General features: G+C 45.7%; 2 protein-coding genes and 1 long non-coding RNA gene across 4 annotated transcripts in view; 1 reads left to right on the top strand and 2 right to left on the bottom strand.

Annotated features, from left to right (window-relative positions):
• Positions 1-9,911, bottom strand: part of TAF3 (TATA-box binding protein associated factor 3) — a 114,192-nt gene extending 104,281 nt beyond the window's left edge. The window contains exon 1 of the mRNA XM_039730867.1: positions 9,652-9,911. Within this exon, the coding sequence (XP_039586801.1) occupies positions 9,652-9,817 (166 nt within the window). The 5' untranslated portion in view covers positions 9,818-9,911. The remainder of the gene's footprint in view (positions 1-9,651) is intronic.
• Positions 9,912-9,945: 34 nt separating this feature from the next.
• On the top strand, positions 9,946-12,014 carry LOC120512506. Its single transcript, XR_005630035.1, has 2 exons — positions 9,946-10,017; positions 10,474-12,014. It is a non-coding gene; the product is annotated as an uncharacterized LOC120512506 (long non-coding RNA).
• ATP5F1C (ATP synthase F1 subunit gamma) lies at positions 11,876-19,191 on the bottom strand. 2 transcript variants are annotated; one of them, XM_039730865.1, is made up of 10 exons: positions 19,068-19,191; positions 17,876-17,910; positions 16,832-16,963; positions 16,270-16,474; positions 15,695-15,838; positions 15,245-15,309; positions 14,445-14,600; positions 13,426-13,522; positions 12,571-12,608; positions 11,876-12,015 (listed from the first exon to the last, which is right to left on the bottom strand). In XM_039730865.1, the coding sequence occupies exons 1-9, from the start codon at positions 19,109-19,111 to the stop codon at positions 12,602-12,604; spliced, it is 885 nt and encodes a 294-aa protein (XP_039586799.1). In that variant the 5' UTR covers positions 19,112-19,191; the 3' UTR covers positions 11,876-12,015; positions 12,571-12,601. The 2 variants fall into 2 exon arrangements, with proteins under 2 accessions (XP_039586799.1, XP_039586800.1); XM_039730866.1 differs by lacking the exon at positions 12,571-12,608.
• Between the last annotated feature and the right edge of the window lie 15 nt (positions 19,192-19,206).

Here is a 19,206-nt window from a genome sequence, read left to right as displayed (position 1 = left end):
TGTACTTCAGGGGATGATTTCCTGGGGGGCAACTTAAGTTTGATTCTCCAGTAAAAATCTTTCTTCACAAAAAGCACAGCGAAACCTCACTGCCCAGGTAGTCAGGATCTTCATTTAACAGGGTTTCCAAGAAAAGAGTCCAACAGAGGATGCAGTTTGTGCTATACAATTAATTTGGCTCAAAGCTTTAAATTACACTTGCAGAAGTCCAAGTACCTGAGTTTCCCTGACTTGACAGAGGAAAATCCCTCCAAAGGCCTCCGGAGGGAGAACTGGGCACCACTTCCAGTCTCTTCCTGACTTTTCATAACAACAATAACCCAAAACCAATGCTGTAACAACAATAACCCAAAACCAAACATGACTTTTTAATTCAATAAAATTATATACTGAATTATTACAATTCTGTAGAATTGGCTTATGAAGATATTACATCCCTATATGATGATAAGCTGTGTTTTACTTTAAAAAGTAATTATGGAAAAGCAGCCCGTGCTTATTGAAGGAACACAATGGCTATTGTGGAGCCCTGGCTCCAGAGAATGGGGGGGATGCTCTTTTGTTTGTCCTTTAACCTAATCTCTTCTTGGTTTATCTTGAAGCCAAGGCAGCTGAGCAGGCTGGTTCTCACATCACTGCATGAATTTCACCCCTGAGCCAACTCACGCCTGCAGGTACGTTTAGAAAACGAGAATGCTGTTCTAGAATTTCCCTTCTTAAGTCTTGCAGTGAAGATAAGGATAATACTCAGATTATGGGGTTGATTCTCAGCTCTCCAACACTGGCCTCTTGTGTGACTCCGGGCAAGACTCGCTTGTGTTTTAATTCTTTCCACAGTTAAAAGGGAGATCAGACCAAGTTAATGCCAGTTTTACCCTCCTGTATTTGGAATGTGAACTCTGCAGGGTGAGAAGCACCTCACAGCTTGTGTTTGTGTAATACCTGTGTGTTTGTATAAGTGCAATATCAGTCTGCTCTGCAAACTCCAGGCTTGCATGCACATAATTACATGAAGATATCACCACTCCAGAGTAGTTATGAGATCCTTATACTTATTAGGGGGGAAAAAAGTGTGCTTTATGGTTAAATTAAATTCAGGCAATTGACACCACTAAGCAATTTTGTGTTATCGCTTTTAGTTTCTCTGCAGGCTATGAAGGTACCTGTGAACTTACTGAAACATTTTTTAAGGTGTCAAGACTTAACAGGTACAAGTTTGATAGACAGCTGAAAAGAAAAACTGGGGGAAAACTTTTCAAAGGTCTTTTCCTGGATCTGCACATGATCTTTTTAACCTCCAGAAAAGTGTGCTGACATGATTAGCAAGTGATAAATGCTAAAAATTAATTCTTTCTACAAGTGCTTTTTAAGAACACGTGGCAGAGAAGCAGTTACTACGTGTAACTGAAGCATGGAAATATTTAACAACTGTATCACAAAACAATTATGCGTATTAGAAAGTGGGTTCAAAAGGTGACCAAAAAAACCCCAAAGAAGATTCCATTTTCCCACAGCTTTGACATTTGCCTCCAAAGAGACAATGCCAAGTTTAAAGTTTGATTGAAAGCTAAAAATAATGTTTAAACCTGCAACTGTAAGAAGGATGAAAGGATGGAACAGTTAACCCTTCTTTTCAAGAAAGTGTCCTCAGTGATAAAAGTGTTTGAAAAAAGTTTCAGGTCTGTATTCATATCTATATTTAAAATCAAACCAGTTATCACTGGAAATTATCGCAGCACAAAAATGCATTAAATGTATTTCCAGGTTATTAATCAAATAAAGACTTTACATTTTTTATTTCAACAGTTTAGCATTTCTCTTCTTTCTCTGGCTTAATAAAAAAATCAGTAAAATAGCAGAAGCCAGACACATGAAAGGGAATGCTGACAAACATGCAACACACTCTCTCCTGGTGTTTCATTTAGTCTTAGGCTTTCTTCTGTGAGCAAATGATGCCAAGAAAAGAAGTTTAATCTGTGCATACTGAACTTATCTCAATATTCTTCACATATCTGTGCTATCCTCAGTTTAAAAATTCAGATGCTGAAGCCTCCCAGCAAAATAATTAATCTAATGTCACACAGCAAGTCGCTGCCAGATCACAGACACTTCAGAGCTTTGGTTTCCAGTCTCTCACTGTTCTTTATACCACAACACTTTAAATACTATCATTGTTCAGGGAATGAGATGAAAGGAGGTGGGAATAGTTTATCCAGCAAGTTACAACTCTCCTCCTTATGCCCCATGAACAGTGAACTAGGAAAATACCTTTCTCACAAGATTTTAAGCTGCACTATCTCCCTGAATGGGAGCTGTGCTCCAAAAGTGGTAAAGCTGTGGCAGCAGCAGAGCTAAATTAAGACCATTTGGTCTCAAAACAGCTCAGCAGAAACCTGTGGGAATGGCTAAGATACTCTCAGCTTCCCTGGGCATGAGAACAAGCACCAGGTGAGGAGGAATCTGTACACGGAGTTGCATCCCAAAAAAGCACTGGACTGAAGTGATGGGCAGAGAGAATCCAGGCAGAGCAGAGTTTTTGTGTGGAAAGTTAATCCAGCCCTCAGCCCCACTGCTCAGCATCACCTGGAGATGAACCAACCCATCCACAAGGAAAACCAAATCAAACAGAACGAGGATGGAGCACTAAAGTGCCCTACAAACAAGGGTTTGGGTTGTGGGGAAAAGGAATCTTTAGAAGTTCCTGAAGCCAAGTTATTTTTGCAAAAGTCACAAGAATTCCTCCAGCAAACCAGCTGGCCAGTGCTCATGTCATCCAAAGGAACTGTGAGGGGCTCTGTGGGAGTCAGGGATCTGTCTTACTCGCCTTAAATTCAGTGTCAGGAATAGCTGATTTCCTTTTGTCAAACTCACCCCCTCCATCTCCTCCTTCCTGGCCCAAAGTTCGTATGAATGAGTGAAAATGTAACAGGCAAGTAAGTACAGAATAACTTTTAGTTTCATGCCAGTTTTCTTAAAGGAAGCAACTACAGTTCTGTAATAAATATACTGAGAAAAGCTAATGAGTCACCACCCATGCAACATGTACATGTGTTATAAATAGCTCAGCATTCCCCTTCATGGGTGCTGCAAAAGAGATTTTTTTTTTTTTTTAGATTTTATTTTAACCAGCAAATTATTAGGTATAGCTCCTTGGTATTTTAATTACAGGCTCTATCACAGATTCCTTGTGCTCCAGCACGTCACACAAAGTTACTCCAGGATAACTGTTTCATGGAGACAACACAGCTTCTATCAGCAAAGTCATAAACAGGCACAATAGGTTATTTAATAAATTTAGATGCCTTACTTAAATGCACTTAAATGGGGAAAAAAGGGTCCTATTAATGTAGCTACCAGTCAGGGCAAAAGCATCTCCTTGCTATTGGTGCTCAGTCTGCTCCTTTTCCCAGCAACTTCAGAAACATCAAGCAAAAAAACCACATTGTCCTTCTTCATATTAATAGCCAGTAAGAAGTTAATTAGTTTAAAAGCATCAATATTTAAGGTTATCAGGACATAAAATGCACACTTATAATGAATGTTACAGGCCCAGGATAGATCCTCGTTATAAAGTCATTCAAGGATCAGCAGAGAATCAGCTCATTTAAACTGATCACCAACAATCTAATCCTTTGATAAAGATTATTACTGCATAATGGTAAGAATGAAGTAACTAAAAAAAGAACAAAATCAAAGAAAACATATAAGTTTGACATTATAAATAAAAAACTGGCTGATGCCAGGTGATTTCTGTCCTCTGTGGTAATTACCAAAGAAAATACTGGTCTGCTGTTTGCATTCTTCCTCTGCTATAATGAAGTTTACAGGAGAGACTGTGCAAACATTGGAGCAGTTTTGGAGCCAGTTCTGCCTTGGAAAACATTCTGCAATATTGGCAATTTTTCCTTCCAGTTAAAATACTGCTCTCACCAGATCAGAACCTGCCTTTCAACAAAAACACAGTTGCATTAATAATACCAATTTCAATATAGTCATTAGTATTTTTTATGTGTATATATAATTAGTATGTAGTCCTGCAAGGAATAGGGACTTGGACTCAATGATCCATTGAGGGATCACTGGGATCAGGGAATGGGTCCCTTCCAACTTGAGATATTCTACAATTCTATGTTTGCATAAAAATAATCTTAAAAAAAGTAGTCAAACAATATGAAACTAAAGACCAACTTCTAAACTTTATTTCCTAACTGTTAGCAAATTTCAGGAGGAAAAAGCATAAAATCACAGTATATCCAAGCATAAGCTCAACACTGAAAATTGAAGGAAAGCAGAGAAAAATCCACCTCCGAATTCAAAAAGTTAATTATCCAACTTATTACACATCAAGTTGTAGCAGCAGACAATCTAAATTATCTGTTGAAATATGCCCAGGTGCCCTCAGTGACAGAAGTTAAGTAGCTTCTATCTGACTGGTTTTTAGAGCAATGTACCAGAGAAAAGAGACTTTAGGGGGTGTGAAGAACAGCTCCCCTCCTCACCCTCCCATGAACTGCACCACTCACATAAACAGACTGGAAACTGAAGTCCCTCACTGGATGTGTTAAGTTAAGAGGTAAAACATGACATATTCTGCATGTCTATAACCCACTACCAAGCTACATTAGCTAAATTCAAAGCAGATTCTGATCTGGCCCCATGGACAGCTCCCCAATATAAAAAAACCCAACCTACACAACCCAGAGCAGATAAGTCAAAGCACAGCTCTGCCACCCCTCTATCAAACCACGTGAAAATAGGAGTGCAAAACAAAGTGGCACCTAACAGGGAGCCTTTCCCTTTTCACCTCTGCTTAAAACCAACAACAAGGCAGAACTCTGCTCTCAGAAACCACTCCACATCAGTTTGTTTTGTAGCCTGATACCTTAATTACATACTCCAACACTGGTTTTCAAATATTTAATTTAAATTTTAGGATAAAACAGCTCGCAGCATATTGAATGGTGTTCCTTTGACAAGCTTTCCACAAATTTGAGCAGCATAATGGTGTACTTTAAGAGGAAAACCCTGATTTTCTCCCTGTAAGTTCAGCCTCTCCTCCAGCCCCCGACACAGCATTCAGAAGCATTTCACGGCATCAAACACATCTCAAACCCGCTTTGCAAATCCTTTTGCCTTCTCTTTGCAGCCACAGAAGCTCCCATCAACTACAGCTACTGCAAATGCAAAGAAACAACAGCAGAAAAGTAATGAAAATCTTGAATGTAGCTCTCCTAATGGGATGTAACAGCTGGAACAAAGATCTAACCCAGCTGGGAGAGCCATCATTTTCTTCTGCAAGTGAGAGAACACGTGAGCAGCGATGACAGGCTCTTCACAGCCACACCACGGTGTCTCAACCACGTCAGAGTAAATCCATTCAGTTTGGAACACAAAGATTATGTCCCTCAGCTGACAGCCCTGCTAACTCAAACCCCACTGGTCTGACTCCGAGATAACGCCCTGACAATGAAGATGCTACAATTGGAATTTAATTAATTCTACTTATGCAAAACCATGGCAGAATTAAGCTCATTCATCCAGAGCTGGGTTTGTACAGTAACTTATTTCAGGAGCAAAAGGAAACAATTCTGAAATTGCAGGGAGATGTCAGCTCAGTATTAAGATGTCCTTTTACAAACCTTTTTAAAGAAAGAAATACAGGGATCGTTTTAAGAGACATTGTACAAAAACCAGCACATCACTGGCACAAACACAGCATATTCCCCTTCTCCTCAAAGAAAAAAAAAAACAACAAAAAAAACACCAAACAAAAAGACTGTGATACTTGTGTTACTTCCTTCCCTGTTCACAGAGGGGAAAAATGCCTTTCCCCACTTTCAGTAAGCAAACCCAAAGCAAGAGAGGCATACCTGAGCTCTACAAACTCCAATCCTCAGCACCAAAAGATTTATTTGCATCATCTCTATGTCTTTTCATCTCAGTCTTAGAAACACTGCAGCACAAACATCTTGCCCAGAATTTGTAACAACTTTATGAAAGGACAGCTCAGGCCAAATCTAGGTGAGCTTCTTTTTCACCTAACTCCATCCTCCTAAACCCTCTCTGCTGTCTCCTTTAATTGCTTTAAAGATAATTTCTGTGTGGATTGGGATACAAACTTCAGAGCTGCACTTGTGCTGCTGGGATACATGGGTTAATATTGCACAGTCCCATTTCTAGACTAACTTGCTCCCAGATTTGGGGAAAGTTGTACAAGTAAACCTATTTAAACTGAGAAATTCAGTTTGCAGCAGATAGTTGTTCCTAAGCTTGGTTACACTGGCACTGTCAGACTTGATCTCAATTATTCCTGAAATGATGAAGCAGAGCCAGGAGCAGGCACACTCAGCTCATCGCTTTGCTTCACGGGGGATCCCTGCAGCAGTGAGAACTTCCCTTCTTCAGAGAAGGGGCACAGCCTCCAGCAGCAGCACTTCCAGGCTGTGGTTACTCCTCTCCTGACCAAGCCACTCACAGTGTGCTTCCCAGCTCTGCACACTCTCCAAATTCACCCCTGCAGAGGAATCCAACACACTCAGCCCTCACAGTTCCCTGGATCTTGATGCTGCATCCAATCCACCACCAGCTGACAGCAACATGCCTCTGGTGCTCCTCTCACCTGTGGCTGACACCTCATCAGCACAGTTCCCATAGCCTGGACAGAAGTCCTGGCAAACATTCCCAGCAGTGCATTTCAGGGCTCCCATCCCTCTCCAGCAACCTCCTGCAGGTCCCAGTACAATCTCTGAACTGGTGGTGGCCAAAGTAACCCCCAAATCCACCATCAGTGAGTCACCTTCTCCCTGCCCAGTGCTTCAGGCAATCAATCATCCATCCCAGCTCCAGCCCCTGCCAGACCCAGCTGCTCTGACCTCTGCCCCGGGGGCTCTCCAGGACTTTCCCCTCCACAAGTACAGGACACGTGGAGCAGCAGCTGCCCACAATGCCACAGCTCTCCAGCACGCCAAAGGAAGGGGGATCCTGTCCCTCCTGGCACAGGAGGCACAAGCAGCCCTGTTCTCCCAGACACACAGCCTACAACCCCCTCTCCAGGGTACCCTTGCTCCTCCAAGCCCCTCCACTATGGAGATCCCCCTCCATTTCCTTCCTATTACCCACAGATGCAGCAGGAGCACTGGCAGCCCCATCTCTGCACACAAATCTCTGCCACATGACACCCTCCCTGCCCACATGTAGGGCAGCAAAGGCCCCCACACACACAGATCCAGGACCCTCTAACCACACCCAAGCCTGAGCCTTGCTCCTCATTCCCCACATTTCCTGTGTTTAGAGCTGCCAGGGACCCTGACAGCCTCCCTCACCCTGCAGGCAGATTGTCACCTCCCCACCCCTTTGTGACCCATCAGCATCCTTTCCTGACATTGCCAGACCCAGCACACCCCCAGCATCCTCTCAGGCCCACTGGCAGCATTGCTGACCAAGCCAGCAACTGGACCCCCCATGTTCTGCAGGTACCAGCAGGACATCCATCCCCTCAGTAGCTCCACTGCAGGCTCTGCAGGGACACTCACAATCCCAAGGGACACACAACTGCATCCTCTGCTGTAGGCCCAGAGCCAGCAGTGGTGCTCCCTTCCCAATTCCCATCCCATCCCAATTCCACACTGCTGGGTGACCCAGCCAGCAGTCCTTGGCACTGATTGCCAGGCCTCTCCTCTTTCTCTTCTCCCACTTGCTGTAAACTCACCCCCCCCACCATGCTCCCACCCCAGCACCACCTCACCCCAAATCCACTGAGGCCTGGGCATCACTTCCACTGCCCCCACCATCACTTCCAGCTCCTTCTCCACCTCACTGGCTAACTCCAGTCCCCCACATATCCAGCCAAACCCCTTCTCTGCACCCACATGAGGACACCCATACCCCATGCCATGTGCACTAAATTATCCCCAGCCCCAACCCACCCCTTCTGCACTCCCAATTCCCTGCCACACTCCCACATGCTGTGCACTGCAGCTCCACTTCCCCCAAAACACGTTAGTGCATCCCTGCCTTCCCACATTCCCCATACACATGTTCCCAGCCCCACTGCTTCCCCCCTGTACACAAACATTCCCAGAGCACCCCAACAACAGGACTTCCAGGCACACCACTCCCTCCCCAGGCAGGAGGGACTCCAAGCCTTGCACCCTCCATCCTCAGCACTTCCCCTTGTGCCAGAACAGTGAACCCCACACACCTGCATTGGGCCCCCCCAGCACTGTCCTAGGGCACAAAAGGTGACCCAAAGATGAGCCAGGAGAACACAGCAGCACATCCTCCCATGTACACATCCCACCAAGGAAAAGAGGCTGGCTGTCCCTTCTCCCTCCAGTTCATCCCCCTCCCAGATTCAGAGCATCCCAGCCATGGGGGGAACAGTGCCCTCTCCCCCTCCTGTACTTGTGTCTCCCCCTCCCCAGCACCCTGCAGCCAGAGAGAGTGGGACAGCACCCCCATGTCCCCACACCCCAGACCCACAGCCACAGAGTCTCCTTTTCTCCAGCTCCAGCCCCACAGACCCACTGCCCCACAGTCCTCCCTGGCACCAGGACCCCCTTGCCCCAGCGCTGCTCCACAGCTTCCCTCCCATCCTCCCAGTCCTGTGCACTGCTCCACAGCCCCCAGCCCACGGGCTGATCTTCCCCAAACACACACCTGGCACTCACTGACCCCAAGACCCCAGCACTGCCCAAATCCCACCTCCCCACACCCTCCTACCCTGCCCAAATAAATGACCACACCTCCACGACCCTCCCCTGCCAAGCATCCCCAGCTCCTGGCACTGCCTGACAATCAGCAGCTTCCAGCTGCCCTCCCCACACCTCCACTGTGCCACCCCACAGCCTTCCCCCACAGCCTCCTACCCAGGGTCACCAGTGCTGCCCAAACCCACTCCCCTGTGCCCTCCTGCCCTGTTCAAACCCACCTCCCTGTATCCTCCTGCCCTATCCCCCAAACCAACCTGCCTGTGCCCTCCTGCCTTGACCCCCTGCCCTGCCCAAACCCACCTCCCTGTGCCCTCCTTCCCTGTCCCCCAAACCCACATCCCTCTGCCCTCCTACCCTGTCCCCCAAACCAACCTCCCTGTGCCCTCCTGACCTGATCCCCAGACCCCTGCCCTGCCCAAACCCACCTCCCTGTGCCCTCCTTCCCTGTCCCCCAAACCCACTCCCCTGTGTCCTCCTGCCCTATCCCTCAAACCAAACTCCCTGTGCCCTCCTGCCTTGACTCCTGCCCTGCCCAAACCCACATCCCTCTGCCCTTCTTCCCTGCCCTGCCCAAACCCACATCCCTGTGCCCTCCTTCCCTGTCTCCCAGACCCACATCCCTGTGCCTTCCTGCCCTGTCTCCCAGACCCCTGCCCTCCCCAAATCCCACCTCCCCATACTCTCCCGCACTGCCGCCCAGACCCCAGCACTCCCCAAATCCCCCTCTCCGTGCCCTCCTGCCCCAGCAGTGCCCCAAACCCCCTCCTCGTGCCCTCCTGCCCTGCCCCAATCCCCCCACCCGCGCTCCTGCCCCGTTTCCTCGCCGGGATGGCGGCAGGGCTCCCGGAGCTCACCCAGCCCGGCCCCTGCTCCAGCAGGCTCTCCCTCCGAGGGCCGTGTCCGGCCGCATGCCCCCGGCCCAGCCCCAGCCCGCACTCACAGAGCTCGCAGTAGCGGTGGCAGCCCCGGCCCAGCCCCTGCAGGTACCGCTGCAGCACGTCGGTGAGCAGGTCGCAGGCCGAGACCTGCACGGAGTCCCAGCCGAGGGCCTGGCAGATCTGCGCCACCGACACCCGCAGCAGCCAGCGGGAGTAGGTCTCGCACATCCCGCCGGGGCCGGGGGCCGCGGGAGCTCTCACGCACCGCCCGCCGCCGCCATCGCCGCCGCCATCTTGGCGCCGCCCCGCCCCCGCCAGGCAGCGCCGCTCCAGCGCCGAGCGCATCGAGCGGGGCGGAGCGCGGGAACGCCGCCCGCAGCGCCCGGAGGCCGCGGCCCGCAGCTGCGGGAAACGGGGCTCGGGACAAGGTAAATACATCGATATCCCTACCTCGCTGGGCTCGGGAGGAGGTAAATGTGTAAATATCGGTACCTCAGCACCGCCAACTGTCCCCCAGTGCCCGAAGGGATCTCGCAGGAAGGATGCGACAAGGCTCTTTACAAGGGCAGGTAGTGTCGGGGCGAGGCGGAATGCATTCCAGCTGAGTTTTAGATGGGATATGGGGGAGAAATTCTGCGCTGTGGGGGTGGTGAAGCACTAACAGAGGGGGACCAGGGTGGATGTCCCAGTCGTGGTGGTATTCAAAGTTAGGTGGGACAGGGCTCTGAGCAACCCGGGATAGTGAAAAGTGTCCCTGCCCATCGCAGCGGGTGCAAGCAGATCAGCTTGAAGGTCCCCTCGAACCCAAACCATCCTGCGATTCTATGATTCTATAAACAATCCCAGTATCTCTAAATAAATATAAATATCTCAATGTATCCCAGTGACAGCTGTCAAGAGGAGGGTGCCAGACTCAGAATTCTCAGTGATGCCCAGTGACAGGATGAGGAGCAATGGCCACAAACGAAACCAAAGCACAAGGAGTTTCACCTATCAAGAGGAAGAACTTCCTTACACAGAGCGTGGCAGAGCACTGGAACAGGCTGCCCAGGAAGGTTATTTTCCTCTTTTTTTTTTTCCTTTCCAGTTGGATGGAACACCAAATTGGCAGCAATGAGGAAAGTGTTTCTGGGTGGTATTAAAGAAAAAAACAAAACCAAACAATGCCCCAAAACCAACAACAACAACCAAACAAACAAAAAACAAACAACAAAAAACCAAAAACAAACAAAAAAAAGTAGGAAAAGGATGGAACTCTGGTAGCAAAAAGGATCCAGAAACAAAATATTTAATATTTACAGTAAATGAGTGGTGTAGAAGATTACAAGGAGGAGCAGCACAGCTCTTAACTCAGTGGTGGCTGTGGAGATACACAAGAGCTAAACTGTAACTTTTATTTGTGTGTAACTAATCAGAGCATGGAGGACAGAACTGTAAATAACAGAACTCTCGTATGAAAACCTAATTAGTTCATAAATTAGCACTTTGGTTTCTGAGTAGTCTGTTGCATCAGTCACATTCACATCTCCCATCTGCAGCCTGAAGAGCAGGACCTGGCCCAGAACAAAGTCCTGAAGCTCCTGGTTTGGTTAACAGCTCAAGGTCCCAAGGGTGGTGCCCCTCAGGGCTCCATACTGGGACCAGTATGAACTTCTCTGGGAAACCTGTAAAGAATTTCTTCCCAATACCCAATCTATCCCTGCCCTGATCAGTTTAAAGCCATTGCCCCTTGTCCTGTTGGTCCATGCCCTTATCCAAAGTCCCTTCCCAGCTCCTCTGGAGCCCCTTCAGATGCTGAAAGGTCTCGCTGGGACCTTCTCTTCTCCAGGCTGAACAAAACTCTCAGGCTGTGTCCAAGCAGAGGTGCCCCAGCCCTCTGACATTTACATTTCTATACACACACTGTGCATTCTGAATAACCTCTGTAGTGACTCACCTAATTACATCAGTTAATTTTAAAAATTCAACATCTGCAGTGGCACTACAACGTTCAAATAAGAGAGATCAGTGTTCCAGCTGTGTGATGCAGAGGTTATTCCACTTTCCTCCTTCAGCCCACAATACAATGTACCTCTCAAAGTAGGGATCTCACTTCATTTTCAAAGACAGGGTGAAGTCAGAAAATCTCTTCCACTCTTCAAAAGAAACATCCACTCACGTGTTTCACGTGGCAAATTAAAAGTGTAGAGCACAGACTTTTAAAAAACAAAGTTTCAAAGCACACCCAAGCCCAGCCCAGATATTTTAGACTCCCAAGAGCATTTGCTTCACAGACAACCAAAAAGATGTGTTTCATGGAGGTGGTTTATTTTAAGAATTTACAGATTTCTGGGGCTTTTCCACTTCTTCACAAGATAACAGAGCAGTCTTGTTAACACAGACACAGGCAGGCTAAACCACATATGCTCAGAAGAGCTCCTCTTCACCTGTAATGAAAATTGAAACAAATTAAAACCCTTTCATCTATTTATGTATTTATTTTAAACTGCTGTCTTCCCCAATTTAAATACTTCATTAATATTCCTTACCACCCCCCCACTATTCGTCACATCTTTTTTTTTTTTTTTTTACATTTCAAATTTCAAATTACATTTTAGACTTGGAATATGTTTATGTTAATACAGAAACCTCTTTAGGTATGTCTTACATACAGACATTTTTAAGCAATTGCATTAAGTCAGGCAAAAACTCAAACAGTAATTCCAAATGAGTCCATGGCTTCATAATAGAAAAAAAAAACACACAGAAAATTATAACTCATCTGGGATTATGTTCCCATGGACATATTTTCCTTAAAATTACTGAAAATTAAGAACTCTGTCTGGACAAATTCAAACTAAAAATGTCCAATTTCACAGCTGTTTAGGAAGAAAACTTTCTGTCTGACCAAGACCACTAAATTCTGACTTCCTCATCTGAATTTGTATTTTCTGTGGTAATTCATTTTATAACACAATTCAGTTTCTATGACATAACTTTACCTCTTGGATTTGGCTGAACCGCTTTTTCCGATTAATCCCTGGTTATGGTATTATGAGAAAAAACAAAACAAGCAGGTTAGGAAGCAACTCATGCAAATTCAGGCAAAACTCTGCACGGATTTATGACCACAAATGTATTGTGAGGAGCACAATACAGCACTGAAATCATAGAAAGTACATGTTCCAGGCATTCTGTAAATACACAGGATATGAACACATGTATTTCCATACAGAGCACAAATTTTTAACTGTTACAGTAATACACATGAGCTACATGCAGTTACAAATTGTGGTCTAAGCCCACACATTTGTAACCTGCAGCACACACCTGCACAAAACCTCATCCTCAGGCAAACAAGCAAAACGCTGAACTTCAAGTAAAATACATATTCCATATGAAAATATTCTGGAAATTCCCCCCTTGCAAACCCAGTCCCAAACTCTCAGCTTCTGAACACTTGATTTATCCAAAAGCATTTCAGTCACACCATTTGCTCTCTCCCACTCAACACTACTGGGCTATTTGACCAGGCAAAATAGGAAATGTCCAGGTGAAAGGGAGGAGAGGGAAAATCCATCAAAGGCCAGGAGGAAAACCCTCACCTCTCCAGGCAAGGATGCGTGGTGAGGCTGAAGATCTATTTTACCAGCTTTTAAACTGTATTTGATCAGAAAAAAATTCCAAGCTTCTCTCTGGTTAGTAGAACTGCGCAAGCTGAAAAGCTTGGGAGCCATGCCAGGCACTGCCTTCCCTCTGCTTTTAGAGCCTACAATCCCAAAGTTTGCCTGTTACCCTGGCACACAAGCAGCACATGACTGCAAGAGCTCTGACTGCACCTTCATACAAATACTCACAGAGCAGCAGCACCAGAGATGATCTCAATGAGCTCCTTGGTGATGACGGCCTGGCGGGTGCGGTTGAAGGTCAAGGTCAGCTTGTCAATCATCTCAGCTGGAACAAGGCAAGGTTGGAGTTTAAACACAAAATGAGTGTGTAAATGTGTATAAATGCACATACACAGAAGCTGTATGGTCACAATATCCAAGTGTCTTGCAAACCACTGCAAATACCAAGAGGCTTAGTGCAACCTGATGTTTTTTCCCTACAGGTAATATTACCAGTAAACAATCCAGAAACCTGAGAATTTAGCTTGTCAGTTAAACATCTGCAGAACAGCTGGCAGACTTGCAAATACCAGGCATGACATAGCTTATTGTAACATAACACAAGCAGGCATCATTAGCTTTGAAATTAGATTTCATTGTCAATTAACTGCATTGTTATTTCCTTCAAGCTGTGCCAAAAGGAGACTTTTCTCAATTATTTTTTTTTCTCAATGATTTTTAAACACAGCAGGTATCACCTCTTTCTCTCAAGCTGGTCATCACAGCCAGGTCATCACTAATCACCAGTATCCTTCCCAAGGAATATTCATATGTTCTCTACTTTCTCCATGACAGGTGGTATTTAACTATTGTTTAACTTTCCCCATCTTAAAATTGCACTAATTATATTTGGTGAATGGGTAAGTACAGATTTATAAAAATTCAGGAAATCCTCAGAGCAGCCACATGAAAGAAGCATAGAGAATATTTAGCCATTACACAATTAGTTTAGTATTTCATACACCTTTTAAATAATCTGTTATTTCATTTCTAGTCCTAGGCCTGTTTCTTGGCAGCAATCCCTCTTTCCAGGGACTAAACACAGTTCATGTTTGAAACAGAATCTCAGTTGAACTGGCTCAAAAAAATGACTCAAAGTGGAATTAAGATAGGAAACAGCTGATTTTTGGAGCAAAGAACTACACAAAGGAAGGTCAGCACGCTCCTGCTGCACAAGTGAAGTCCTGCAAACCCAGGGAGCAGCTTACAAGCATTCTTGCTGGCGTTGTCCATGGCAGTCATCCTGGCGCTCTGCTCGCTGGTGGTGGATTCTTTCAGGGAGTAGTACAGGATGTTTGCTAGCGTGAACTCCTGGTAGTTTCTCAGCACGTCAGCATCAATATCATCATAGATACTTAGGCTTTCTGCAAAACACGGAGGAGCAGGCTTAGACACATCCAAGATTTGCTACTTCCAGCAAAATACAATGCTGGAAGTATTGTAAGTAAATACAATGCATGGAGAAGATCACTTGTCTGGGCTGATTCAATACTTAAGGCAGCACAGAGGGATTTCCTGAACATATTATGTGTACCTTCAGAATCTCTGTGTTAGTTATAATTCTGTTAACTGTTTTATGTGCTTTAATTCAATTTAATATTAGGAAAGTCAGATCAAAGCAAAATACATTATTGCCATATTATGTTTAACCTTCCCATACAATGCTGCAGAAACATTCTGGGGTATTTTTAGTGAGCAGTGAAAAGTCACTCACTACTCAGGCTATTCAGTGCTGAAAATTTTGGAACTGAAAAGAGTTTACATATGCATAATTCTTGCTTGAGACAGAATCTCAAACCAGAATTAGCATCACCTTTCTTTTTAACCTCCTTGCCCTACAGCACCTTTGTGAGCCAGCCTTGGACTGGTCTAGGCCACAATAAAACCATCTGTTAAACTGTGATACGAGCACCATAATAAGATGTTTAATACCATATTCCAATTTTCAAAGTGCTTTTTTTGTGATTTATCACTGCATATAACTGGTGGTTTCTAGCTCCCGACTTACCAGAGCCAGCCACAGTTTCAAAGGAGAAGATTGGTTTTTCATCAGTCTTGTAAGAGATGACAGACCTGTACAAAAGGAGCAAAATAGGCTCTTCATTCAACTAACTCTAAACTGAATGGTTCAGATCAAACTAGAATAGACAACTGCTGGCTTTCCAATGCCACAAAGTTTTGTGATAACCCTGATGAAAAGGTCTTGGGCACCACATGGATATAATGATGTGTTGACTGTAGATATAACAGCTATACACAAGTTAAAAGGCAGTTCCAACCACAGCTACTAGAAAAAACAGCCCAGTTCTTGACACACAACAAAATAAAGATGTGAATATGCCAAATATCTACTTTCAGTTTTCAGTTATATTCAGCTTTCATACAACTTCATTGGCCAATATGCTCTTTGAAGCATTCTGCCCAGTATTTTTCCAGTGAAGTTTCAGTTCAACCTTACCTGAACCGATTGTAGATGACAGAGCCCTCATCAAATTCATACCCAGAGTTTAACAGCTCCAAAGCAATGGCTGAAGCATCTCCAAAGCTCGGAGGCCTCCGTCCCACCTCTTTGAATGTCACCAGGAAATAGTTGCCATGTGTCCTGCAGCAACAACAAACCTGTGTTAGAACCAAGGGGATGCTCTAAAATACAGGAGCAGCAAGACTTACTAGAGGTAACTGACTGTAACTTAGTGTTCAGAATGAAACATTTTATTGAATTAGGGTCTGAAAGAAACTTTGCTTTTAGTTCAATTACCACAGTTTCACAATACACACAAGTGTAACTGCGCCAGTTGCCAGCTTTCAGACTTTTATTTCAAAAATATAATAGTGCTGTGTAGCAGTCCCCCAAATTATGTATCAAAACCACTTGTCAGATATTTGCTAATTTTTTTTACAGGAACGTGAATTTAACACAGTTCCCTTCAATGCAATTTCCTGCCAATTGCACACAAGCTTACAAACAGTCTTGAAATTTCTACCACAGAAAACAAAACTCCAAACGAAACTTTTGGGTGCCATCCTTTTTACCTTTGAAGCAGGCCTCTGATCTTGTCACCTACTCCAACCACCATAACCTCTTTCCCTGCATTTGAGAGGTTGGTAATCTCGTTCTTCAAGGTTTTAGCAATAGATGTATGGATAGCACCACACAGGCCTCGGTCAGAGGACACACCAATAAGGAGGTGCTTCTTCTTGTCCTCAGGTGCCTTTATTTCTGCTTTCTCATAAAGAGCTGGGAAAAAAAAAGATCATTACATGTTTTTCAAGGGTGCCAAAAAAGCAAGTAAGTAATAAAAAATGCTCTGAATTATTCTAAGTAAAACCTATTGGTTTTAGGGGCTTCAGATCTCAGCCAGATTAACTTTATCTCCTTTGCAATTGTTTCAAGTTTGCACGTGGTCAGATCAGATGTGAGCAAGAAACAATTCAAAGCCAGTCACAGCTCTGATCAGATCAGTGAAGTTCACTGTGCAAATTCTTTTGGAAACAGACTACTGGAAGGTTAAAAAGCCTTGGCATTTTATCACCAGTATGAAAACCTCCTCTTCTGCTCCCCCATGACTAAATAAATGCAAGATCTTTCTCTCACACAGAGCTCCTGTTCCATAGACCCTCGCAGGCTTCAGCTCCCTCTCAGCTCTTGCGTATTTGGCTGCAGAAACCATCTTCATGGACTTGGTGATCTTCTGGATGTTCTTGATGGACTTCAAACGCCTGGTGACTGCAAGGTTGAGAGTTCAAGGTCACAGACTGTACTGGGCATACTGCCTCACACCCAAACAACAAAATGCCAGCAAGAGCCATCCAAAAATATTTTGCCATGTTCCTCAAAGAAGAAGAAATAAATAAACAAACAGCACACAAACCTCACAAAAGACCTCAGTATTTGCAGTTAGAGTAAGAATGTAACTAACACAAATTCATATTTACAACACAGATGTTATTTCCTTCAGACATAACATTTATTTAATATTTATCCCAACATGAAGTCTGTGTATTAATCACTTTGCTTCCAAATCTTCCTGTTTCACAAATATATTACTTGAGGTATAATGTCATCTTTCACAGATGACAAGCAGAGAAAATAAACAAACAAAAAAGTCCCCACAGAGCGAAGACAGAATAAATTTCCTCCTCTATTTAGACTGTGGTAAAGTGACATCTATAAAAACACTAACAGAAAAAGTAACCAAAACAGGCATCCCACTGATAAGCACAATTCCAAGGCAATATCCCTACACAGAACGACGAGGAATGGCTTAAGGAAGCATTATCACACTAAAACCATTCAGTCAATCCTTTCTCCCCCACCAAATGCTGCATAAAAGCACAAGGAAATAAACATAACAGAAACTAAGTCAACTCTTAGAGGTGGGCAGAAATTTGGTTTAGCACATAAGATAAAATTATTTTTAAAACCTATTTGAGTAAAATTATAGAAAGACATCTAAATTACTGCTAAAACCACTTCTGAAGGACACTTGTTTAATGTAATTAGCACTGAAGGCCTATATATCATTGTTATGAATCACAACCATTTCACCCAACAGAAGCTAAACAGAATTATATTTTTAACATATGGTTTTCCTGCAACATTTTCCCTCTCTCAAGAGCAGACAAAACCTTTACTTACTGTCTTTTAGCGTTGCCATATTCCTGACTTGGCCCCTGAAAAGGAATGCAGGAGAAATTAGGGTAATTCACTAGCTCTCCAGCAAACCAACACGTGCCAAGGGCAAGTCCCTTTCAGAGTGATGAAAATTCAAAGATTTGGTGTTTCTTAAAAGACATCTGTGGCAGAGACAAGCACTCTGACCTGTGGCTTGTATGCACACCTTCATCCTTCCCAACTGATACAGTTTCACTGAATTAATTAGGCTGGGAAAGACCTCTGAGATCATCAAGTCCAACCTATGACCGAACACCACCTTATCAACTAAACCACTGAGTGCCACATCCAGTCTTTCTTCAGACACCTCCAGGGACAGTGACTCCACAACCTCCCTGGGCAGCCCATTCCCATGCCTAATTACACTTTTTGTGAAGAAATTGCCCCTAATGCACAACCTAAGCCTATGTTCTCGTGTCCTGCTGCCTGGCAGAAGGGGCCAACTCCCACCTGACGGCACTCAGGGAGCTGTAGAGCGATAAGGTCACCCCGAGCTTCCATTTCTCCAGGCTGAGCTCCCCCAGCTGCTCCTTAGAGGATTTGGGCTCCCGGCCCTTCCCCAGCCCCTCTGCCCTTCTCCGGCCCCGCTCCAGCACCTCAGTGACCCCGAACCGAGGGGCCAGAACCGGCCCGGGACTCGAGGCGGCGCCGCGTACAGAGAAAGGTTTAACGCGTTACCCACCACCTTGGCTAATGGCACAAAGCAAACGAGGGCATTAGAAGGGCAAATCAGAAATAAAAAAAAAATAAAAAAATTATACAAAGTTTCATGCAATGCATTTAGCTTCTAAAGACTACTAAAACGAAGCAGCGGAGGCCGCACCATTTCCTGGCCAGAGCAGGGTCTCCTGCCATGTACAAACCAGTCCTTTAACCCTCGCCTGTCCCATTCACCCAGCCCAGCCAAGCGCTCCCACCCACCGCGGACGGACCCCCCATCCCTGCGGGTCCCCGCTGCCCTCATCTCCCGGTCCCCGCTCCGCCACCACCCCTCAGAGCCCACAGCCCCTCACGGGCCGCCCGCGGCCGCGACCCCTCCGCCCCCAGGCGCCGCACGGCCGAGGGAAGCCATCCCCCCCTCACCCCGCAGAGCCGCCCCGGCCATCGGGACGCGTTCCCCCGTGCCCACAGCGCCCGTCCCCGCCCGTGCCGGTACCATTGCGGCTGGACCAGCGCGACCGCGGCGCCCCGGGCGAACATGGCGGCGCCTCCACCACAGCCCCGCTGAAGGTCAGCGCGCCCGCACCGCGCCTGCGCCGCCCCGCCGGGATCCGCTTCCAGGGCGCCGCCGCCAT

Source organism: Passer montanus, unplaced genomic scaffold (assembly GCF_014805655.1).
Source record: "Passer montanus isolate IOZ18808 unplaced genomic scaffold, ASM1480565v1 scaffold74, whole genome shotgun sequence".
NCBI classification, from domain to species: Eukaryota; Metazoa; Chordata; class Aves; order Passeriformes; family Passeridae; genus Passer; species Passer montanus.
The sequence above is the reverse complement of the archived record's forward strand: the minus strand, read 5'-3'. Positions and strand labels throughout refer to the sequence as shown.

Coding starts and splice junctions, on each gene's coding strand:
- ATP5F1C (XM_039730865.1), bottom strand. CDS start 19,111: ATGTTCGCCCGGGGCGCCGCGGTCGCGCTGGTCCAGCCGCAATG. Junction 16,964..17,875: donor TATGGCAACGCTAAAAGACA/GTAAGTAAAGGT, acceptor TCAACCTTGCAG/TCACCAGGCGTTTGAAGTCC. Junction 13,523..14,444: donor CAACGCCAGCAAGAATGCTT/GTAAGCTGCTCC, acceptor GCCTTGTTCCAG/CTGAGATGATTGACAAGCTG.